This window comes from Myotis yumanensis, unplaced genomic scaffold, assembly GCF_028538775.1.
Source record: "Myotis yumanensis isolate MYYU_CA2020_CCGP unplaced genomic scaffold, mMyoYum1.0.hap1 SCAF_20, whole genome shotgun sequence".
Classification (NCBI taxonomy): domain Eukaryota; kingdom Metazoa; phylum Chordata; class Mammalia; order Chiroptera; family Vespertilionidae; genus Myotis; species Myotis yumanensis.
In genome coordinates this window covers 6428411-6453835 of record NW_027223771.1, presented here as the reverse complement: position 1 = coordinate 6453835, position 25425 = coordinate 6428411, and the positions used below count along the sequence as shown (strand labels likewise).

Sequence of the window (25425 nt, the reverse complement as noted above, 5' to 3'; positions counted from 1 at the left end):
ACAGACCTTCCCAAGAATGTGGAATTTTTACTTGACACTCTCTTGAGCCAACCAGTCCACTCTGAGCAACCACGACAGGAATCCTGAAGCTCCACAAATCTTCGCAAGCCCCTGGAGGAGATGCGGCGTGCGAGGGAAAGGAGCTAGGAGGAGAGGTCAGGGAAGGCCAAAGGGACACACAGGGCCGCTTGGACAGCATGAGAGTGTCTGAAGATCATTCATGAGGTTTGAATACGTTGTGGGCCAGAACCCCAGAACGTTAAAGCCTCCATTCTTTTTCTTTTTTTTAAATTTCAGAGAGGAAGAGAGAGAAACATCAATGATGAGAGAGAATCGTGGCTGGCCGCCTCCTGCGCGCCCCCTACTGGGGGATCGAGCCCACAACACAGGCATTTGCCCTGACCGGAATGGAACTGTGACCTCCTGGTTCATAGGTTGACGCTCCAGCACTGAGCCATGCTGGCCGGGCAAGTCTCCATGCTTGTACCCTAACTTTGCAGCAGCACCGTCACGCAGGCCTGGAGAATGTATCTACCCACTGACGCAACTGCTCCCTTCACTGCCCCAAAGTCACCATGAACCTTCACACAGGGGCCTTCACAGCGGCCTCGCCTGCCCCTCACCCCCTCGCTACTGAGACAACCTCCTGTGGGGCACACAGCTGGGTGCCAGTGCTGACCCTGCTGCGGGAAAGGCCTCTAGTTTTCTTAGGAAACAAAGCAGAACTCAATGCAACCAGGTGCAAAAAAAAAAAAAAAAAGGAAACCACCTCCACCCTCTTAGAGGGCCTCAAATTATAAGAAAAACGCGAGGTGATTCATGTGGCTGGGTTGGGCTTTTCAGAGAGAAAACTTGGGCTCCCTAGCAGAGATCTAGAAAGTTCCAATTAAGCCACTTGACATCACCCAGCTCCACAGTGAGCTTCAGGCCTAAGCACATTAATGAGAAATGACTCTGTGGTTAGTTTATACACATGACATCATGCAGTCTGAGCCCGGTCCTTCCTCCCACCGACAAGTGCTCATTGTCATCTGATTTCGTTCACTTCCAGTTCCTGCCATGATGCTGAAGAAAATAAAGGGGCCAAGGCCTTGTTCGAAGCCCCTGGGGACCTGGAGCTCCCTGCTCTGAGGGACCCCGACACTGCTCCAGCAGAGAACCCACTCAGCGAGCCACAGGCGGTACCTTGGAGAAGACAATGCTGTCCACGTCTTCACTGGGCGAGTGGAAGAGGTCGGAGTCACTCCCGGATTCTCTTTTAAGTTCACCTTCTGTGGGGGCACACTCCCGGCCCAGCCCGACACCCAGGAAGTTCTCACATTCTGAAAAAGAGACTATATTCAATCAATACATTAAAAAAGTTCGTTTCTCTTCATTCCAGCAGTCAGACCGGGGGAGCAGGGCTTCGCTGTAACGGGGCTGCCAGGCAATGGGCTGAGCCTCATACAGTAACAAGAGTATCGTTTCACCCAGCCAGTGTGGCCCAGTGGTTCAGCATCAACTATGAACCAGGTCACAGTTCAATTCCTGGTCAGGGTACATGCGTGGGTTGCAGGCTCGATCCCCAGTAGGGGTTGTGCAAGAGGCAGCCGATCAAGGATTCTCTCTCATCACTGATGTTTCTCTCTCTCCCTCTCCCTTTGTCTTTGAAATCAATAAAAAAACAAAAATCACGGGTCTCCTGGAGTGCTCCGCCACACACACACACACACACACACACACACACACACAGCTCAGAGAGTATGATACTTTGGGTGGAGCTGGTGGGTGTGAGCTTTCCACTCCTTCCCCTTTCCACACGTGGAAAAATCAGAAACCCCGTCCCGTGGCTGAGGGAAAATGGGGGGCTGGCCAGGAAGAGAAAGGGCTGTCCCAGCCACTGTGCTGAGCCCAGCAGTCCAGCTGGCAGCCTCACAGAGCGCGTCCCCGCTCCGGGCTGGAAAACACCAGCCCCAGACATTCTCATGGAAAAGCCACAGGAGGACCCAGGGCAGTCCTCGCAGCAAGTCCTCCCCCAGGAGAGCCCGCACCACGGGGACCACTGACCCAGACGGAGGAGGTCGCTGTGGGAGATGCTGGTGCCTGCTGAGCCAGGGAGGGGGGCAGAACAGGGGAACCAGGAGAAAGGATAGGAAAGGGCTTGAAGCCGTTATGAAACCCCACATTTGGGGGGAGGAGGGTTAAAGGCAAGCTAACCCACACCCCAGCTCACGTGTGTTGGTAAGTTTTCAAAATGAATAAAATCTTTCCTTTCTTCCTACGTGTCCCCTTCCTAATGAATAAGATAGAGCAGCGCATGAAGTTGGAAGAAAAATGGGCACTAGCCTTAGAGTTAGACTGACGTGGCTTCAATCTCGGTCTGATCCCAGGCATAAGTCACTTAACCCCCTCAGTCTCCATTTCCACAGCAGTGAAATGGGAAGATGGGGAGCTCCCTGAAGTAGCTGTAGCGACAGTTAGAAATGATTTATACACACAGCCATCGGAGCTCTGCCCCTCGCACACAACAGGCGTGTGATCAGCTCGCTAATGAAGTCAGGGCTTTATTGACCTGTAACGTGTGGCTCAAGGAGCATTCAGTCAGGAGGCCTTGAGGCGGGCCAGACCGTTTTATAACCCTTACACAAATGTCAACAACTTCTGTGTCCTGAGCCATTAGCTTTTTCACAGCGAGCAAAACGTGTACTCTTAACGATGCTATCTAGTCATCTGGGTATAAAATTATATGTATGCAAACAAATTATAGTCGGGGTAGGGTAGCGTAGGAACATACCAGCAGCACTCACTGGGCTCAGCATAGTGCTTTCCTGCATTTATTTACCCAGAATTTTAAAATATACAAAGTAGTTTTAAAGGATACTCTCATTTGGTTTAACCCTACTGCTGCCCTGACCTGTGTTCATAAAGCCAAAGAAGGAAACCTGCCTAGAATTCACCAAAAAAACTATGCCTGAAAGCAAAAAGCCTCACGTCTTAAGTTCAGAAGCATAAACCAGATGTTGGATTTTGTTAAACTGAAGTTTAAAAACACCAAAGGGGGATGTTTGGGGTTGGAGGGGGGCAGGGAGGGGTCAACAAAATTCAAGATCATTTCTTTAAACAAGTAAATGAAACTACCGCACATGGAGAAATTCCTATGAATATTCAAACTGTGAGGCAACCTCATTCACCTTCACAGGACAGACAGTTCATTGCTTGGATGGTTGGGAATAATTACACTTTTAGAAAAAGCCCCAGACAGCTTATGGGAAAAAGTAAGGGGAAACTTTTTTAAAAAAAATATATTTTATTGATTTTTTACAGAGAGGAAGGGAGAGGGATAGAGAGTTAGAAACATCGATGGGAGAGAAACATCGACCAGCTGCCTCCTGCACACTCCCTACTGGGGATGTGCCCACAACCAAGGTACATGCCCTTGACCGGAATCGAACCCAGGACCCTTGAGTCCGCAGGCCGACGCTCTATCCACTGAGCCAAACCGGTCAGGGCGCCTGTTAATATCCTTTAAGCGCTTTTTCCGCGTGGGACAAAAGTAGAGAAAAACACTCTGCATGTCTGTTTCCAACTCTTCCTTTGGAGTGAAGTGAGTTGAGAATCAGTAGGAAAACCCTCTGGAAATAAAGGATTTAAAGTTTGTCTTTAAAAGTTGTTTTTGTGTGTGTTTTTAAATACATTTTTATGGACTTCAGAGAGAGGAAGAGAGGGACAGAAAAGAAACATCAATGATGACAGAGAATCACTGGTTGGCTGCCTCCTGCACTCCCCACACTGGGGATCGAGCCCACAATCCCGGCATGTGCCCTTAATCGGAATCGAACCGTGACCTCCTGGTTCATGGGTTGAGGCTCAACCACTGAGCCATGCAGGCCGGGCTGAAGTTCGCCTTTAAATGTAAGACTACTGCAGTACAACCACAGCCAAATGGTTTCCAGAAAGGCCTTAAATGATGCCTCGGTAGTTTTTAAAGCAGGTTATTAAAATCTGGAAATGTAAACAGAAGTTCTGGGGGGGGATGTAGACTTAAGAGGCCAGAATGTAATTAGCCAGGGTTCATGGCAGCTGCAGGGACAGGCAATGGCTACAGCTGCCCACCATGGCATTCGGGAGACACCCAGTAAGAAAAGCTGGTGATGCTCGGGAGGTCAGAGACAATGGCGCACAGAGACATGCGGGAACACGCCTTCGTCCCCGTGAATTACTGGCTAAACCTGGGTAAACAGTCGGGACTCCTCACTAACCACAGCCACGTGCTGTTATTACCAAGCAAGGTCTTAGGAGCATGACACCCTCACCTGTTGTTACTGAGACCTCCCGACCACTTAGGGAAAGACTCAGTTCCTGACAGTACATACTTCCAAAGTCTATGGTTCTTAATGGTCGGCTGCACAGGGGAGCAATCAAAGGAGCGCTGAAAGAGTTTGATGGCCAGGCCACACCCCCCAGAGCAAGTAAATCAGAATCTCTGGGGGTAGGACCCAGCCATCCGTGTATCTTAACGCTCCCAAGATACTTTTTTTTTCTTTCATTCTGGAATGTGAAGCTGTTTTTAATTACAGTTGACATAAAATATTATATTCGTTCCACGTGTTCAACACAGTGATCTGATATTTATATTCCTGACAAAGTGATCACACCATGAGAACTCTAGCAACCACCTGTCGCGGTACAAAGTTATTGTGGTGCCACTGACCGTATTCCCTATGCTGTCCATTACATCCCATGACGTACTTACGTTACAACTGTAAGGCTGCACCTCTTGATCTCCTTCACCTTTTTGCCCAGGCCCCCATCGCTCAACCCTGCCAAGATACTTTCAATGTGTAGCTAAGATTGAGAGCCACAGATTTAGTCCTTCACAATACAGATTTATAGTTTTACTGGATTAAGGAATTGTATTATGTTATTGGGTAGCATGCTAAAGAAGAACAGATCTCCAAATCGAACGACCTGGTGTTGGAGTGAAACCGTGGCTCTAGAACATGTGCATTTTGGACAGTGGTGTTCAAGAGAGTTGGAAGGGGAACCCCTGCTTACCTGGGCTCTGCGGGGGAGCCAGGAGGGAGGCTGCATCAGCGCACGGCTCAATCGTGCACCAGCTTTCCCGGTTTATCTGGAGGAGAGAAGAGAGACTGAGTTTCAGACAGTGAAGCCATGGGGGATGCTCTTCCAGCAGCTGCAAGTGCACATACTGCTCCATCACTCCCATCTTTTTCTTTGAAACTTTACTGCAAAGTGGGTAAAATTATTTTAAGAAAAGATACCTTTTCACAATACACACAAGGCAATCAGTAATTAATGTTCTGGAGAGATTTTTGATAAAACTTAGGCATATAAGAGTCATTTCTATTAAATTGAACATAATCTTTAAATGACCATTAGAGATTTTAACACACCTCTCTCCGTAATTGCTAAAACAAGTAGACAAAATCCGTAAGGATACAGAAAACTTGAAAGACATTATCAACCAATTTGATCTAACAAACATAGAGAGCACTTCCTGCAACAATAACAGGACACATTCTTTTGGAGTGTGCATGGGAGATAGACCGTATTTCGCAGAAATCAATGCGGTAGAAGAGAGAGAAACAATAAAATAAATAAAAATCAAAAGGTGATTTCCTTGAAAAGATCAATGATACTGCTAAAACGCTAGCTAGGACGAGCAAGAACAGGGATTACAAATTATCAATATCAGAAATTAAAGGGGGACATTATCACAGAACCTCTAGACATTGAAAAGATAACAAAGAAATACTATGGACGACTTTACTGCGTATCATTGTAACCCAGATTAGAGATCTTGTCCTTAGATGTGTTTGAGGCGCATAAAAAGCCCAAAGGTGTAGAAACAGGAACGAGGAATGGCTCTGAGTACATATATGTAGCACATCTGCTGTCATGTTAGTCTCCTTTCCAAACGGTGACCTCTGAGACGGGGTTTGTACATGAACAGATAAGCCAGCTCCTTGTACTGTCAACACCCGTCTCAGCCGGCTCGAGACGAGGCTTGGCAAAAGGTTCTGACGGCCAAATCAGGACTAGGAGACACGAGAGAAAGAAACCATAGTGCTGAGACTACTAATAACCTGAGTTTTAAGAGAAAAACAAAGATGATGATGATGATGCCCTCTATCCAGATTTGCCCTGATGGAATCTGTCTGCCATGAGGCAAATACAGGACTGAATGGCAACAGACTGAATGGGCCGAGGAAGGAACAGTTCGAGATTATTCCCAAATGTTTGAGCAAGTAGCTCGAAATGAGGAAAACAGAAACTTGGCCATTAGATATCCGTATCTTCTGGAGGGTAAGTTACCAAAAACAGAGTTTCTGGCTCTGACCATGTTCATGACTCTTTAAATAAAAAAAAGTCTTTTGTTCATATCGTCTCCGTGACAGAAAGATCATGGCCACTGCAGGTATTCACATCCACAGTTCTGGTAAGTTCTTGCGCATGTGCCCAGGGGTAAGAGAAGGTACTTCAGAAGAAAGGCCAGCCCCTCACCGGACCCGCCCACACGCTGTTTTTCATGCCCTGGGACCCCTTGCGATTCCATAAATCACACCCACGTTGCGTTCCCATCAGGCTGAAAATAGAGCTGTACATATTTCCAGCGCAGAGGGAGCTGGCTTTTGTTTTTGGCAGCGTGTCTGCTACTGTTTATATCCGAACATCCTAATAATACAGCCCACGGTTACACCCAGCCTTCCCAGCCGCTGCCCGTATTTACTTCCTCTGCATCTGTCTCAGGAGATCCAGCCAGAGTTCCAACTCTGAACAAAAGGAAGCAGAACCCACCATCCGGACACGGGAGCCAACCCTTGAGTCAGTCTTTTCAGGCAATCAGACTGTCACTGAGCAGATGCTGTGGCCATCTTTAAGCCTCAGCCTCCGTACCTTTCATTGAAGGCAATGAGGAAATCTCTTAAAGCAAGCCAACTTTTCAAGCATGTATATTTCTCTGGAAAGTAACACTGTCCTTAAAGACAAACTACTCCTTTGGCTTTAGCTCTGAGGTGGAGTGGCCTGCCCAAACATCATGAATAGGGCGGAGGGGGTCCTCTGGAAACACTTCCATTCAGTGCACACACAACATGGTTGCGCATCTTTTAACCAGCCATCTGAAACTCTGAATTACCGCCTACAAAGTATTCATGACCAGCTACAAAGTATGCTCATCAAACACACGAGAAACCAGGAACCTAAAATTATAGTAAAACAGAAATGGCCCCCGGACTACCTCAGGATAGATCGCCAGTGAATCCTAGAGTCTGACCCTCTTCTGTCCTGGCAGATGGTAGTTCTGCCCAGTTTCTGATCCTTGCTACCCTCTTGTTTAAGAACGGCCTCAGGAATGCTTACCATGTCAGCTATGGAACGGTGTTGGGCGAAAGCTCCTGTCATTCACCAACTTGGGGGGTCAACGCTAGCTTACTAAAGAAAGTGGAGGAAAATAGGCATGTAGATACCAAGAGGATTCTGTTAACAATGAAAATTATTACATATCCCAGTTTGAGCATGTGACTTAGCATTGCCAACCATTTATCCTAAGGGCCAAAAGTCACAGGCATTAGGAGAGAGTAACCAAGGGATGGTCACATAGTGAGGAAGAGGAACGTGTATGTGGACTTGGATGGGGGGCCGTGGAGGGTGGTGACAAGGAATACTATCAACTTATGTGTTATTATTTAGTGGGGGGGGGGGGGGGGGGGAGGGACTCAGAAAGGAAGTAAGATTTGGGATGCTGGGGTTGATGGTGAGAACAAGAGCTATCTGAAGATAAAGACCAATGTACGTAGCCTCAGGGGAATCTAAGGCCTGATGCAGAAGAACTACCCTGAAACTATACAGACCTGACAAAGGGAAGAGAGACCAGGGTGCAGAATAAGCCAATATGCAGGGGACGTAAGACAGGATGGGAATTCTGAAGGTAATCTACAGTGACTGTTAGGATGCCTATGGGAGGGACTGGAGCTGTAAATGTGTAACACCAAAATGATGGGTTCAAAATCTCAATTTTATGATTACTGTCATACTTCATCTCTGTGATGGTTACCTTATCAGTACACTGAATACCGTTTATAGAAAATGATGCTTATGAATCCACACTTACAAGTCTTAAAAGATTAACTCACTCAATTAGCAAATACCTAGTATTTTTATTGTTGTTGTTAATCCTCCCCGAAGGGTATTTTCCCCATTGCTTTTCAGAGAGAGTGAAAGGAGGGAGGGAGGGGAGAGAGACACATCGATTGGTTGTCTCCTGCATACGCCCCACTTGGGAGTGAGGGTGGGGATGGAACCTGCAACCCAGGTGCATGCCCTTGACCAGGAATGAAACTCTTTCATGTGAGGGCCGACGCTCTAACCACTGAACCACGCCAGCCAGGGCCTTACCAAGTATTTAATCCGAACCAGGGACACTGCTCTGAGTGCTTAGAAATGTCTAGTGAACATATGAAAAAACTTCCAGCTCCTTAGTATGAAAAGCAACTTCCACAGATAAAAGTAGATTGGAAACATACACATGATCACTTGAGGTCTGAAGTATACCCAATACCATTATCTTTTTTAAAAATATATTGTTATGGATTTCAATGAGGAAGGGAGAGGGAGAGAGAGAGAGAAACATCAATGATGAGAGAGGATCGTGGATCGGCTGCCTCCTGCACTCCCCACACTGTGGATTGAGCCCGAAACCCAGGCATGTGCCCTTGACTGGGAATTGAACCTGGGACCTTTCAGTCCGCAGGCCGATGCTCTATCCACTCAGCCAAGCCAGCTAGGGCCCCAATACCATTATTTAAAACAAACAAACACTGATTAAAGATACTGAAATTCAAAACGGAAAGCACTTCTGAATATTTTAAAAGAATTATAGGGAAAATCTGCTACAACTTGTGTGACAAACTGCAAGTATAAGAGATGGTGCACCTGCCCAAAGTGTTTACAGAAGGCAATGGCCTGGGAAAGAAGTGATGGTTTAGCTTCTAGGACTTCTCCCAACATGAAAGGTCTCGGACAGAAAAAACATGCATTTTTACATATAAATAACAACTGATATATACATAGTCATGTGATAAAAGAACTGGTCGCCTCAAAGAAAAGGTCTAGGATAGCAAGAACATGGACTTTGAAAGCAATCGGATCTGGGGCTGCATCCTACCAGCTATTGTGTATGAGCCATGAGACCTTCAGAAAATGACTGACTATCGGAATCTGTTTTTCCGTACGTAAAATGAGACTAGGAATGTGAAAAGTAAATGCCCGTATCTCCCATCCACCCCCTTCTTCCCACTGTGACCACGAAAGCATTTTATCGGGCCTGGACTCCCACAATGGCGGCCTCGCTGATGCCCACAGTCAGAATGACCCTGTGTAAACATACGCTGAGAAGTGCTATAGCCAAACAAAGCAAATTCCTCACCAGGGCGGTCAAGACCTCGCTTTTCCAGGTCCCCACTGCGCCTCCAGCTGCCCTGTGCTCCCCACTTACCCAGGTGCTCCTGTCACATGGCCCAGCCATTCCCTCCCACTTTGGGGACTGGACTTGCTGTTTGCTCTTTCTAAAACCCCTTCCCCTTGGTGTAACAGGCATGTTCTTATCCTGGAGGGATTCGTTTTTGTTTTGTTTGTCTTTTTAATGACATCACCTGAGAAGGATCTTTATCTAAAATAGGGCTTGCCCGGCTGGCATGGCTCAATGGTTGAGCATCGACCTATGAACAAGGAGGTCATGGTTCGATTCCCGGTCAGGGCACATGCTTGGGGTGTGGGCTCGATCCCCAGTGTGGGGCGTGCAGGAGGCAGCCAATACATGATTCTCATCATTGATGTTTCTATCTCTCTCGCCTTCTCCCTTCCTCTCTGAAATCAATGCAAACATTTAAAAAAATAAAGCTGTAAAATCGCATCTATGAGGCCAGTAAGCCTGTGATTTTGCTCCACATAAAGGTTTTCATGCCCAGTTCAAGCACAGAGCTCCTCACATTTTAGCCTTTTTTAAATGCATGGCATTCCGATGAGACTGAGATCTTCTCTCTCCCCTTCCTCTTGTCCTTTTCCCTCCCCCCTCCGACTCCACATGTAAAATCATGGAGAGTCAAGCATATAAAGGTCCTAAACACTAGGCTCTCCCCAGTGTCTGAGGACAAAAGTTTTAAAGCACGAGTATGATTTCGTAAAGGAAATCACATTTCAGAGAAACTAAAATGAATATTATCTTGGAGCAACTTCAAAATGCCCAGTGACCAACTGCTCCCAGGCTAGGCCTGGCAGGTCAAACCACCGCCTGGGAGCGATGACAGAGGGACAATGACACCATCGCACGCCTGTCCCAGCCCCTTGTCCAATGTGGTATTTCACTGGCTCCCGTGTCCATTCTTCTGGGCCCATTATTGGCCTCAATGGACCAATGAAAAGAATGAGGGTGCCTCAATCAATAAACTGAATTGATAAATCGATAACATAGCTCCACGATTTCCTTGACCAGGGCAATGCGTTACACTTTGCCTGGCTGCCCAGCTCCGTACTCACTCAAGGTTAGGAACTGAGGTTCCTTTCGGCATCTCTGAACCACTTGGGAGGCTTCCAATTTCCCCTGCTTTTGTCAGAAAACTGCTAAACTTCCAATAAGCACGCCATCAGTCATCCAATATTCCCAGACTCCCAACTTCTGACTGGAGGAGTCCTTACTAATTTTAGATCCCAGGATGCCTTCTGTGAGCAATTAGCCCTGCAGAGGCTCCGCCCCCATCCTGCTTAGACACCTCACACTGAGCAAACAAACACGGCTATCAACAGTCTGGGGCCGGACCGAAAAGCAGTCAAGCCAAGCCAACAGGACCACGTCGCCACTTAGTAAATACGTTGATTGGAGAACCTTCCAGAGTGGTGAGCGAAGAGATGGCAGAAACAACAGAAAAGGCTCCAACAAAAGACAGAGCGACTCAGAGACAGAGGCAGACGGAGAAAGATGCCCAGGAGGATGGGGGCGGGGTGGGCGGTGAGGGGGCAGGGATGACAGGGACGGAGGGACAGACAGACATTGCAGGAAAGAGCAACTCTAAAGAGGAATCTCTCCCTTGGACATTTTCAAGAATAGGAGGTTCTCCTATTTAAACAGTAAGTGGCTCACAGCTGATTCTCAAGCCCCACTGGTTTTGTTCAGATAGTCCTTTATTTTACTCATCCTCGCCCAAGGACATTTTTCCCATCGATTTTTTTTTATTTTTAGAAAGAGTGGAAGGGAGGGGGAGAGACACACACAGAGAAACATTGACGTGAAAGAGACGACACATCGATTGGTTATCTCCTACACTCACTGGGGGCTTACCCTGCAACTGAGGTACACGCCTTTGACCGGAATTAAACCTGGGACCCTTCAAGTCCGCAGGCCGACGTAAACCAGCTCATCTGGGACCAGATATTCCTTTAAGAACCCTAAAATCGCCAACCCGATCCCCCCAGCCGCAATGCTCACACATACTCCTCAGCCCTTCTCCCTGCAGGTGGCCAGGGGCGCAGCTATGGGATTCCAGGGGAAAGAGCCTGAGAGGTGGCCTTACCTTCAGCAACACCACGTCCACAGTCCTGTCTACCTTGGAGATGTCACACAGGCTGTAGCGCCGCTTGTGCCGCTCGTACATTCTGACCGAGTGCAGGAGGGAGGAACAATGCCGATGTGCCGGGGTCACTGGGGGGACCAGCGCACCTCGCCAGTCCCGAGTTCCAAACTCCTCCCGGTGAGCTGCAGGGGACCGGGCCTCCCAGAAGCGCTCTACGCAAAACCCTCCACGGGCCAAAAAGGAATCAAAAAGAACCCAGCGGAATCCACTTCCCTGAACTGACCCGGAACTTTCTGACAACTTCGGAGCGCCGGGATAATGAGTTTATAATTCATAATAAAAACAATGCATGCCGCCTGGTGCTATACTTTATGCAGATCTTGGCTGCGAGAGAAGCACACGCTGTTTCCATCACTGGTGATAACTCCAGTAGAAAAATTAAGAATGAACTGGCTGAGCATAATGGCCGGCGCACGTGGGGGAGAAACCAGAGCAGGCAATACAAATCCAGTACGTACTCGGTCAGGAAAAGAGAAAAAAAGGGAAGACAACGCTATTGCAAAGGGATGGCATAAAACAAATTCCCATTCAACTGTTCTTGCTTAACAAAAAAAAAAGAGAAGGAAAATCAAATTTTCTTTATGGAAGAAAAAAGCACAAGCCTGGAGATCCGTCTGAAGCAAAAGCCTTTCAGGTCCGCGTCTGCTCCCAGGCAGCAGGGCTGGGTTCTGATTTAAGTTGAAAATATGTAATGACAGCAGCAGAGAAAAGGCCCCTCCCCCTGCCCCCTCCCTCTCTTTAGGGCGCTGGCCCTGCCCGAGCCCAGCCGGTCCTCCCTTCTCCTCACTCACAGGGACGTCAAGACTTGCCCTTTCAGCTCCGCACCAACAGCCTCGGAGGCTTGAAAACCTAATTGCAGTGGTGGGAGCATGATTCACCCGTGAAAGAAGGAGAGAAAAACAAGGCTTCCTTTTCCAGCGCCTCCTCCTCCTCCTCCAACTGTCCCTGTGAGCAAGCTCTGTGGGTCCAGATGCTTCGATGTCAGGCAGGAGTAATGGAGGGAGGGGTGTGTCACCCTGAACACCACCAGCATATGCAACGCGCTTCTCTCTCCCTCCAAGTACAGAGAATTGAAGCGACCCAAGGCACACACTGTAGCTCCTTGCCAAACGCAAACCAGTGATTTAACGTGAGAAAAATGTGAGCCAAATATTTCAGGGTTGTTTCTCGAGGATCCAGAAGTGGCCACAAAGGTGTCCGACAAGGTTTAAACATCATCAAGAGCTCAGCTTTTTACTTTTTTATTTTGAGGGGGTTGGTGAATGGGAGGGGCTTTAAAGAGAATACAGAGGAAGGCAGGAAAATGAATGGGGACGTGTGTCAACGCTTTTTGTGACTAAGGAAGTCACCTGGCTGGGACTGCTCTGCCTTCGAAGCGTCCATTCACATGCAGGGAGTCCTGTGCCGGCAGCCCTGTGCACGGCTGCTACCCATTTGCCTGTTTTTTACTATCTGAGACCTCGTGAGCCCCACCCTTTGGAACATTCTCCGGGGCCAGACCTCCTCCAGAATTCGCTCTCTCACTCCAGACATTCCCTCACTGAGGTTGAAAATGATTTGGGAGAGAAAGGAGGAAGGGAGGAGGCACTGGGGGAAGTAAAGGGAGAAAGACTGAAGAAAGAAAGAAGAAATAGGAAGATTTGTCTCCCGGGGCATTAGCCTGATTTTCCTCAACTGGCCAGGTATCCTAGCTGGACCTGGAGGGTGTGAATGAGGGGGTTCAAGTGCCACAGCAGCAAGGAAGGAAAGAGACTTAATACCATGGGGATGGCAAACAGAGCTGGAGAGGGGTTTTTCAGGAACTGTATGTACAAGGGGAAGAGACGTCTGATGAGTCACCATTTCCCCAGGCCAGGCATTCACTTGTTAACTAGCTCAAAGGATAGGAGGCAGCCAGTCGGGCTATAATGCCAGCATTCTCCATCTATATGCTAACTCACAGCTGCAGCTATAACCACTCAGAGCCCCGACTCCCCAGCCCTCACTGCTCCGGGAGGGATCCCCCAGCCTCACTGCCAGCCCTCACGGCTTCGACCCTCCAGCCCTCACTGCTCCGGGAGAGCAGACAGCCTCCCTCCCCACGTGCCCCAGGGGGCCTTGGCTCCGTGACATTCCCAACATGTACAGTGAGACGGGGGCGCTGCTCATCACAGTGATGATGGGGACCAGCAGAAACAAGATGATTAGGGAAAGATTAAAAGTTGTAAGTAAAAGTCTTGCTCAGGCTTATTACCGAAAGGGCGGGGACCTGGTCAGCAATTTACAAATACTTTGAAACCATGTGATCTAAGGCACCAACGGAAAGATCCTTTAGGCTTCAGTGTATGAAAAATTGAATAATGTATTACCTTTTCGGTACGAGCTTTCACCAAGCTGTAATTTAGCACTCTTTCCCTTCCCCATATGCACACAGAGCTGCCTCCCCTCTGTCCTCAATATGGTTTATTCCTCTCTGCCGCTCCCTCTTCTGTTTTAATTAGATTCAAATGTTTCCTGCTTCCAAGGTTCCCAGGCATCTCTCTAGGGACCAGATGCTTTAATCACAATAAAGCCTTTCTACGCCCAGCCTCCCCTATTGACATAAATGTACATAATCTATACTGATTTAACAGCTATTTTGTGCCGTGCAGTGAAGGCAAACAAAATAAATAACAAGGTTTGTCCTCAAGAAGTTTATATAATTAGAGAGGAATCTGCTTCAAAATAATATAATTATCTGAAATGGCCCAGATTACTGTTTTGAGACATATAGATGAACCTTTTCAATTTCTGACTGTCTGCTGGCTTTGTGCTACCCGCTGCGAATGGAGATTTCTTACTTTTTCTGGACACATAAATGTATTTCAACGATTTGGAATCGTCTTTACGTATTCTGTTCCTTCTTGGAGCAGAAATGCCCTGGGTGGGGAAGAGTCTGTTTTTCTCTCCCCTCTGGATCGGATCAGCACTCCCCAACAGGAGACAGACTCCGTAGTCCTGTGCTTTTGCTGCTGATGTGACAATTCCAAGTTTTTATCAAAAACATCTGGACCCACTGAACAGTTATTCTGTTAGAATTTTGAAACGCCGCAACCAATCAGTTCAAATCCAAACTAGAGCTGAGAGTTACAAATTTTCATTTTGAGAATGTCCCCTCTTTCCTTTAATTTTGGGAACTTGTAATTATGTAATAATGTATGTATTATTTACAATAGTAGTTATTTACAAGATTAATGATACCTCCTTCTCTCTGTGTCCTTCTATCCGCACCAAGGGTTTCCAAATTCCTCAACAGAAGAACCAGTGCTTTTAGTCTGTTCAGACCACAGGCCCGACATGTGGTCTTAAAATTCCAGAAAATGAAGAATAACAGTATTTTATGCATTATAATTTATAGCATTTCTGTTCAAGAATTAATTTTTCTCCTGGTTTGTTCAATGACAAGATCTAACCCCCTACTCGAATTATTTAACCTTCTTACAGGGCACCTCTATTTGGCTCCTTTTGTTCCAGTTGGGACAGAGCCCTGCCCGGGTCCCACAGTCGGTTCTGCGTTAGGGCGCCACCTAGTGGGTGTGCTGAGAATCCAAACAGAACGCTCAAGGCGAGTAAAAGGAACAGCAGCATATGACTGGGCCCTGGTTAAGTGACTCACCAGTGACTCATTTAGTCTGCAGGAACACCAGGTAGGAGGGTGGAAACCAAGGGTTCTTTCCATTCTGGGGTGTGCCATTATCTCCCAGAGCGACCTGGGACAATTACGCTGACTCTCTGGGCTTAGGTTTTCAAAACTGAACACTGAGAGCGTATGGACACTGTAGCATACCTGACATTCCTTCTTGATCTGATACCATCAGTCTGAGACTAAAAAGTATTTATCACCTGACATATAGCTAGCTCATAGGAACGGAGAAATCTGCTCAAAACCTGTTGTAGAAAACATGCAGTATATTCTTGCACAATTACATCTGCCACCTCCACTTTTCACATGAAATGGGAAGGAAGGAGAGGTCTACCACAGTTGACAATTTTCATCCATCTATGATTTCATTAACTTAAACATGTGAGTCATTCAGAGTTGCACATCTGTTGGCCAAATTGACTAGAATACAGGTGAAACATTAGCCTCCACTTGAGCAACTCCAGGCTGCTTAGAATAACAGTCTGCGTAAAATATGATGTTTGGAACTTGACAGGAGAAAGGGGAACATTATTTACAATGACTGCAAAGGCACCGTTTCCATCTCGGGTTTCCTTTTTAATCTCAGGGTAGAGGTTCAAGCACTACTGGTCCTGGCATTTCTTTGACCAGGTTTGGAGGCCCAAGGTTAAGAAAGTGAAAGGAGAAGAGGAAGGCCTTTACGGTGAGCAACCAGCCACTCTTTTCAAATCAGTCTAGACAGCAGCAAGCCACTCCACTGCTTTAACCCTCTAGGGCAGTGGTTCTCAACCTTCCTAATGCCGCGACCCTTTAATACAGTTCCTCATGTTGTGGTGACCCCCAACCATAAAATTATTTTCGTTGCTACTTCATAACTGTAATGTTGCTACTGTTAAGAATCGTAATGTAAATATCTGATATACAGGATGTATTTAGGCGACCCTTGTGAAAGGGTTGTTCGACCCCCAAAGGGGTCATGACCCACAGGTTGAGAACCGCTGCTCTAGGGCTTTGCAAGAAGAAACCTTAAGACAATTTAGCTGGGAGCTAACAATGGCAAAAAGAAATTAAGATGGGAGAATATAAGAAAAGACAAAGCTTTAAAAAGGTCTCTTTGCAAACTTGTGCTCCTTACAGGAGATGTTACTGTCTACAGACAGGAGAAGTCACACTCAGTCTAAGTCAGCTGTACCAGGGCACACAGCTCATAAAACGAGTTTGCATTAAATTGAGTTCTGTAAATCTTTCTTTCCACCAAATGTCTTTTTAAAAAATACATTTTTATTGATTTCAGAGAGGAAGGGAGAGGGAGAGAGAATTACTGATCGGCTGCCTCCTGCACGCCCCCTACTGGAGATCGAACCCGCAACCCAGACATGTGCCCTGACTGGGAATTGAACTGTGACCTCCTGGTTCATAGGTCGAAGCTCAACCACTGAGCCACGCCGGCTGGGCATGGAGCAGTAGTTCTTTAAAAAGGTCAACATGGACCAGGAACGCAGATGGAAGAGTCAGTCTTGGGAAAAGAAGAAAAAAGCCTCTTCATTTGAGGCAAAGGGAAAGAAGTAATAAAAGACAGATATTTATAGATTTTTTTCCTGGCCAATCCCCAAGTGCCTAATTTGGACGGAACTTCTAGTGTCCTGAACAATCCCCACCAGAGGCTGAAATGCCAGTGACCATTGGGATAAAGAGCACTGAGCTGAACTCTGGGAGAAAAGCCCAGCAGCATGACAGCCTCTGTGGCCTTTTCTCACCTCTCCCTGGACCTCCTCTCCTGCAGCTGCACAAGTCAGATGGCTGTGCTCAGACTGGATCCCTCACCTGGCTGCCTCCATGCCCGGGCCCCAGCCCCGAGCACTCCTGTCACACGTGAAGCATCCACTGGTCATCACAGTTAGCTGGGTATCTGTCATACAAGGCTCTTGAGCAAGATAGCTCCTATTTCTTTGGATTTCCTTCAGGTTCTTGGCTTTCGCATTCAACAAATGGTTCCTGTTTGAATGAATAAACAGCCATCGCTGTCTGAAAAGACGACATTCTCAGGACTAGGTCTAACTAGTGCCGGCAATCTAGGTTCAGAGCTCCTTCATCCGTCAATTTCAATAACCCTGGGGTTCTTGGATACAGAGGTACTCACTGGAGGAAAGGGGCATCTCTACTCCGCTCACCACAAACAAGTGACGTGAGCACTTTGGGCCTTATCAATAAATGGGACGTGTCAGCCCTGGCCAGTTTACTCAGTGGATAGAGCACCAGCCCGCAGGCTAAAGGGTCGCAGGTTTGATTCTGGTCTACAGCACGTTCCTCAGTTGTGGGAGGCAACCAATCGATGTGTCTCATCATCGGTGTTTCTCTCTCTCTCTCTCTCTCTCTCTCTCTCTGTCTGTCTTCCCCCTCCCTTCCATTCTCTCTAAAAATCAATGGAAAAATATCCTTGGGTGAGGATTAACAACAACAAAAAACAACAACACAGACACACACACATACACATACATATACATACTCTGCACAAAATGGTGCATTACTAGAGACCAAGTTTCATGGGAGCATTTTGGTAATTTATTCAGATGTGTGTGTGCTGGGTCAGGTGACTGGCAGCACTGACTGGTGGTGAGCTATGTAAGGACAGGGCAATGGACAAATCAGGTAACCCAAGGAGACAGTTTAAGGAACAGATAAGATCATCAAGTATTATCAGGGCCAACCCTTGAGCTTCCAACACTGAGCAGGACACACGTGTCCCTCCGACTTGCCCGCTACAAGACAAGCAGTAACATCTCTCCTCCGCTTCCCCTAGGAGGATGCTATAAGAATAAGCATCAGTTATTTAATACTGCCTATTGCTACCACCTTTGTTTCATACAAGTATAGTTTTCTGGGTCTGAATTCAAGAGAGAACATCACTGATGAGAAAGAATCATTGATCAGCTGCCTCCTGCATGCCCCACATTGGGGATTGAGCCTGCAACTCAGGCTAGTGCCCTGACTGGGAATTGAACCTTGACCTCCTGGGCTGATATGAGTGATTCTTTAATGCAAGTTACTGTACTACTAGTAGGATTAGTGTCCACTGATGCACACCTTCATGAAGTAACAGTCAGTGCTAGCCATAATGACATTTCTGAGACATCAAGAGAAGGCAAAATGTTGTTTAGTGTTTAATAAGCCAGCCAAGTGCATAGATATTTCAGAAATATCTACAGTACAGATATCCAAATCAAAGCTCCAGCTCCAGCTACCTGAAACCCTGCCACTTCAAAAGATTCACTTGTTCAAGGTTCCATGGAGAGGAAATGCTCTACTCTAATTATATGACGGTCTTCCTCCTGGGGCAGGTAATGTGGGGACTCACAAGCCACAATCCTCAGGAATGGAAGTTAAAAACACCTTATGGAGGACTCCACACACATTTCCTCTCCCTGGCAAAGTCGAGTTCTCTCTCAGCTCAGCTACTCCTGTGATCATCAGAATACATATGCTTTGCAGTGGTAGGGAATAATGCATCCCTTTTAAAGGGTTGCCTTGTTAAACTGTAAAAATCAATGGCATGCATTTGTGAAATATTTTAATTACTATCTATCTATATATATATATAAAAGGCTAATATTCTAAGTGTCTGTCCGTCTGGGTAATGATGTCACGTACCTAACACCCGACTTCCTCTCCCTAGCGACTAGCCTCCTTGCAGTTTCTTCAGCCCAGGAACACGACTTGCTTTATAGCCAGGTGGGAACATTTTACATTGTAACCAAATAAATGTCTGTGAAGCGTTTTCCCGTGCCTCATCTCATTTGATCCTCGCAGAAGTCCTGGAGTAGATAGACAGGAGACTCGATGGAATCCTATTTTCTTCTCATTAGCCGGAAAACAGAGATTTAGAAAGCTTAGAAACTTGACCCAACTGAAAAGAAGAAATGGTGGACCTTGAAAATGACTTCAGGTTTTCTCACTGCGCAGAATATAGTCAAACAAAGCTGCAGTTATATATTTTACTCTTTGTTCTCCCTGTGTGATCTATAATAATAATCTGCTTTGTGTTGATATTTACTGCTCTGATGCTGACAATGACCTGAAAGAGAAGTTGGGGTGCTTCACTGGGCTGGAAAAAGTTTAGCTAAATCAGAAAGCAGGTCTAATTAAGCAAGTTTATCTATATATATAAAGCTCTCGCTGCCGCCAATCGCACGTGTGTGTTTCGATCTGTCATTGTCAATCATGGATTTGGTTGACACCTCTATTACAGAGAAAGGACGAAGAGCGATATTAAAATATTTTCTAATTAAACTCCTTGCAATGTGCATGAATTCGTGCACCAGGCCACTAGTTTGCTTAGAAAATGACCTTCCTAAAGGTATATTCATTTTGTGAAAATAAATGCCAATATTTAAAGTCCTGTCTTTTACATTAAAAATGGCCCAGCAGTGCCTCCACTTAGCAGCAACTGTTTAAATTTCCTGAATAGTTATGTATACCTAAAAGCAAGAGGTTTGCTTGTAAAAACATTCGACAACTTCCACTTTTTAACTTACATACAGATTTGTGTAATCATCTTCCTCCATTACACTAAATTAGTTAGTTATATGATCAAATCCTTTTCAGAGGAACAGAACCAACTAGCCCTTTCTTCTTTTATTAGAATTAAAAGCTCATTTCATATCCCCTCTTCCTTTCTCTATGCTCGGCAATGGATGACAAATTAGAGAAACAACTGCCAGAAGAATTAGACAGCGTGGCTCGACCACAGCTGCTGCTGCCGTGCTTTCACAGCTCGGTCAGGTCCCTTGCAGGCGCTGTGAAGAGACTTACGTTTAGTGACCCTTCTGCCTTCTCCCCCTGCACCCCCCCGACCACCACCACATTAAAGCTCTCCATCTTCCCTTTCCTTGGTGGTACCTCCCTCCTTCCTGCTCCCAGCTCTCACTACCTAGAGCTTTAAGGAGGGAGGATCGAGGCCACTTTTCACATCAGTCAAGTTCAGGGCACCTTCATGTTTATCCACTAACATAATAAACTGGTATTAGATAACCCCTAGAGGGAGTCTAAGCTTTAAAAAAACAACACGATTTGTTCAGAGATCATATTCTTAAAAGGGCAGGCAATACTTTGTTTTCTGTTTAACCCCCACCTCCTTCCTGGAGAGCCGTGCCAAGAAACAGACACATGGCAGTACAGACACTGCTCGGTCAGGAATAAAACAGAGACAAGGAAACTCGGCATTATTAAGCATGGAGGAGCTTACCACCCCCTTCCTCTCTTCCAGGGACAGTGAGCGGCTACAGACACTCTACCTATGACCCTACGCAGATGCCCATCACCTGAATTCACCATGGACAGGCATCTCCTAAGAACCTCCACTGCAGTGGGGTGGCCAATGACAAACTGTTTCTCCAAGTCTATAGGACAGTCTATTGACTTAAACAGCAGACCTAAGAGCACTGCCCACATTATAGTTGATACCAGTGGTTCTCAACCTTCTGGCCCTTTAAATACAGTTCCTCATGTTGTGACCCAACCATACAATTATTTTCGTTGCTACTTCATAACTGTCATGTTGCTACTGTTATGAATCGTCACATAAATATCTGATATGCAGGATGGTCTTAGTCAGGGGCGGGCAAACTTTTTGACTCGAGGGCCACAATGGGTTCTTAAACTGGACCGGAGGCCGGAACAAAAGCATGGATGGAGTGTTTGTGTGAACTAATATAAATTCAAAGTAAACATCATTACATAAAAGGGTACGGTCTTTTTTTTTTTTTTAGTTTTATTCATTTCAAACGGGCCGTAGTTTGCCCACGGCTGATCTTAGGCGACCCCTGTGAAAGGGTCGTTCGACCGCCAAAGTGGTCACGACCCACAGGTTGAGAACCGCTGGTCTATACCAATCTTCAAACAGTATTTCTTCTCACAGCTTTAGGAACTCCTTTGAATAGATTTAGGTGCAATAGCAATTGCATTAGAGTAACAGGTCAAGAAAGCCAGGATTTAAGTCCTTTTCCTGAGACAAGAAGGAACAAACAGTCTCAGACAAGGAGAAAAACAATCCGCCGAGAGCCTGACGTGAAGCAGACCAGCACCAGGCTCAGCGCTAACGAGGGAGGAGGGCACGGCTGTTTTCCTCCTTCAGATCATCCCATTAGGGACACCTAATAGCTCCTGGGAAGGAACACAGCCCATTGTGTTGGGAGTGCGATGGTGACAGGAACAGGAGGTGCTCCATGGCAACACAATCATGACACATGCATCACTTTCTGGAACTGGAATAAAAAGACCGACTTCCTATTTCAAGGCCAGCAATGCTATCAACAGGGAAAAATCCCTTGAGTGAAACATTTAGTATTCCACTTAATGCCTCATGGTACAATGCCACCACAAGCAAACAGCAGAAAGAACACTGGTGTGGGCAGGCCTAACCCACAGATAACGCCTCTCCGGGTCCCATGACCCGGTGTCACTCCCGGTTCACTACTTGCTCTCTCTCAACAGGTCTCCTTTAGGGGTACATCTTACTCGTTTGACCCTTCATGGCATTCCCAATTTCTATTACAATGTTCAACACACAAACCGGTGTGTGTGTGAAAAGTAAAGGCTCAATTTACTTTTGGAAATGCACAATAGTAACTCCCGTAAGAAGGGAATCCATTTTAACAGCACAATTTATTTAGGAATCTTTGTTGTAAGTGTTTAAAGTAAGGAACTCATGCATGAATATATGTGTGCCATCTGCCCTGCTGACAAGTCAGTCTATAGCTCCCACAATCTCTGGCCTCACAGGGTAGATTAAGAGAAAAATTCCGAGCCTCTTAGAATGAATGTCCTGATGCCCACAAAGTGGAGGTTACACATTTATGGAGTCTGCGATTCTTGTCATGCACCCTCCTCCAGACAACCCAGGCCCTGAACCAATCTCAAGAGGCCTGTGGCTGAGGCACCCTCAGAGTAAACATAAATTAACATGGTAACATACATGAGTAGCACTATGGCCTGATAGGATTGGTAAACTCACTTTTGCCACACTCTGCATAGAGAGACACACACCCAGAAATATTATTCAGCCACAAAAAAAGGATGAAATCTTGCCACTTGCAACAACATGGATGGGCCTCAATGACATTATGCTAAGTGAAATAAGTCAGACAGAGAAGGACAAATACTGCATGACCTCTCATGTGTGGAATGAATCTACCTACCTACCTAACTCACAGATACAGAGAACAGATTGGTGGTTGCAAGAGGTGGAGCTGGGAGGGGAGATGATGGGTGAACTGTTTCTGTTTTGTTTAAATAAAAGGAATTTTTTAAAAATGAATAGTGCAAAAATATGGATGAAAAAAGTGGTAAGAGGAACCAAGAAATGACCAGTTTTGGGGGAACCAAGATGGAGGCAAAGATATACATCAGTACTCACATTATGAGGGTGCCAGAAGAAGAACCTATTTGAAGAAATAATGACAAAACTTCCCTTACCTGATGAAAGGAATAGATTTACAAGTCTAGGAAGCACAGAGAGTCCCAAACAAGAGGAACCCAAAGAGGCCCGCACCAAGACACATCATAATTAAAATGCCAAGGATTAAAGACAGAGAGAATCTTAAAAGCAGCAAGAGAAAAGCAGTTAGTTACTTACAAGGGAGCACCCAAATAGCAAAGACCTACAACCAAGATTTCTCTACCCAGCAAAGCTCTCATTTGGACTTGGAAGTCAAATAAAGAAGCTTCACAGACAAGAATACGCTAAAGGAGTTCATCACCACTAAACCAGTATTACATGAAATGTTAAAGGGTATTCTTTAAGAAGAGGAAGAAGAAGAAGAAAGATAAAAAATAGGAACCATAAAATGGCAATAAAAACATGTTTATCAACAACTGAATCTAAAAATAGAATCAGAGGCATGGAAACATAGGGAAGGGGGTGTGAAGAGATTAAGATCTGATATGCATACTAGAGGCCCGATGCAGGAAATTCGTGCAAGGGGGTCAGCCCTCGAAGCCCCAGCTTCGTCCAGAAGGTTGTCCAGAAGGACGTCCAGGAGGTCATTTGGCTGTCTGGTCTAATTAGCATATTATGCTTTTATTATTATAAATATGCATTATCTATGGACATAGATAATAGTGTGGTAAAGGCCTGGGTGGGGCAGGAACTGGGTGGAGAAGGACAATGAGGGGGGAAAAAGGGAGACATATGTAATACTCTCAACAATAAAGATTTAAATAATAAAAAAAAAAGGAGTGGTGAGCATTAAATGTGGTTCTTTTGTCCCAAAAGGAGGAAAAAAGGTACATATACGCCTCCAAAAATGGACCTATGACCTGAAATTAAGCAGTTCTATGAAAGAAAAAAGGAGATTTATTTTTAAACTCCAGGAGGAGGGAAAAACCTCCTTGGAAAATGTTCCCTAAAAAGTGCTTAGTTAAGAATTTGGCTGTTAAAGAAAGGATGATTTGAAAAGTCCCACATGACTGTCCATTTGGTCCAACACATGAGCTATACACCCCAATATTTATTAATTTATTGCAATCATTCCACACCGATCAAGATTTAAGATCTGCAAGGAACTTTAGAGAGCACCTAACCACTATCAAAAGAGAAAATAGAGACGGGAGAAATGAAATAGCTCAAGGTCACTTAAAAATATATAGCCAGGTCAGTACATTTCACCCTCACATTTATTACCTACAGATATATTTACACTGAGGTTACAGTTTTTCCACTTGTGGCTTTACGATCTGGGGTTCCTCTCTATAGCACTTGTTTTGCAACTATCTACTGTAGGAGAGTATGTGCAGAAATTTCCTGGAAACTCCATTTCAGAGGAGACATTAAAAAAAGAGTAGCTCCAAAAACTGTATGAAAAAGCTGAGGAGTAAGTTTCCCTGTGGTTGAAACTAACTCTAGCTTTGGACCCAAAAGGGCTAATTAGGGGCCGTCTACTGGCAACGGCTAGAGGCCAATTTGTCTTTTCCTAGGTGACACATCCACCACAAAACTACACATACAAATACGATAGCAGGGACAGCTTTTAAGGGGCTTTTTAAAAATTGGAAATTGTTAAGTAAGGGTAGGATATGTGAGCCATTTTGAGCAGCAGCGTTGGGGCTGTCAGGTTCCCTACCAACCGCCTGAGAGCTGCCATGCTGTCCTCTGGCTGTGCATTGAGGGCTGCGAGGAGCCACACAAAACAAAGCTTTTATCCAGACTCTTGGACGAGGGATGGAAATGCAAGCTCGCCCCCTTGAGACAAGAGGAAGAAAGCATGGTGTTCCATTGAAAATAACAGAAGCGTAGAGAGAACTAAGGAGAAGACATTAACCAGAATCTGTCCAACCATACACTCATCACAGCCTTGAAGAGACAAATATTAATGCTGTTGTAACAATAATTACGAGTGAAAATCCAGTTACTTTGATGTTTGGCTGTGAAGCTGTAAAAAAGGGGGAGCAGGGTTCTGATTTAAAATGCTGTCTTGATTGAAGAGCAGGCTTTCTTAAATGAAGAGTAGACTTTCCCAGGAACCCAATACTCACTCAACATATGGGATTTTAGAGTTGTGCTTGAACACATTTGCTCCTGAGTACTTGGCTGCTGGGACCACGGGCATCCTGACAAGATCCACTGGCTACTGAACTAACTGCTCCAAATGGCTAATAAGCTTATGCGATGAGCATTTGGAAAAGGAATTATTACAGAGATACCTCAATGAACTCATACCCCAGGGAGGCAAGCTCCTTCTGATGAACTTGGCCACATACTGCAGAGAGATTCACAGGAGACGTGGAGCATGCCGGTCTGCAGCAGGGGGAGTTGGGGGGGCCGGGGGGGAGCAGGAGTCAGAATTCTTTTCCGGCCACCATGGAGCACATCTCAAGGTGAGTGACCCACGAAGGCTTCTATTCTGGACGCAAGGATTCAATGTCATCTCTATACCTAGTCATCTCATTCTTTTGAAAATAAAAGGCAGATCTGGAAAATCTTAATTTCTGCACCAAAAACAAACTCTTTGGACAAACACCATCTTGGCGGTATTTTGCTGAAGCTGAACAGATTATAGTAAGAACATGAGACTTGTTTAAGAATGAGTCAGCTTTGGTCCCGAAATGGCGAATGGAATTTCTCCAACTCTCACTGAAAGCATGGGAGGCTAATGGAATGGGACC

The 25425-nt window shown here is 45.8% G+C and overlaps 1 protein-coding gene across 11 annotated transcripts in view; it reads right to left on the bottom strand.

Moving 5' to 3' along the window:
- Nucleotides 1-25425, bottom strand: part of AKAP13 (A-kinase anchoring protein 13) — a 160205-nt gene that overhangs the window by 57112 nt on the left and 77668 nt on the right. For 6 of the 11 annotated variants that reach the window (XM_070400388.1, XM_070400389.1, XM_070400391.1 and 3 more), the window contains exons 9-10: nt 5035-5110; nt 1186-1334 (exon numbers count right to left, since the gene is read on the bottom strand). In XM_070400388.1, the coding sequence (XP_070256489.1) occupies nt 1186-1334; nt 5035-5110 (225 nt within the window). Of the gene's footprint in view, nt 1-1185; nt 1335-5034; nt 5111-11567; nt 12243-25425 lie in introns of those variants that run through there. The other 5 variants (XM_070400392.1, XM_070400393.1, XM_070400395.1 and 2 more) reach the window with 3 other exon arrangements.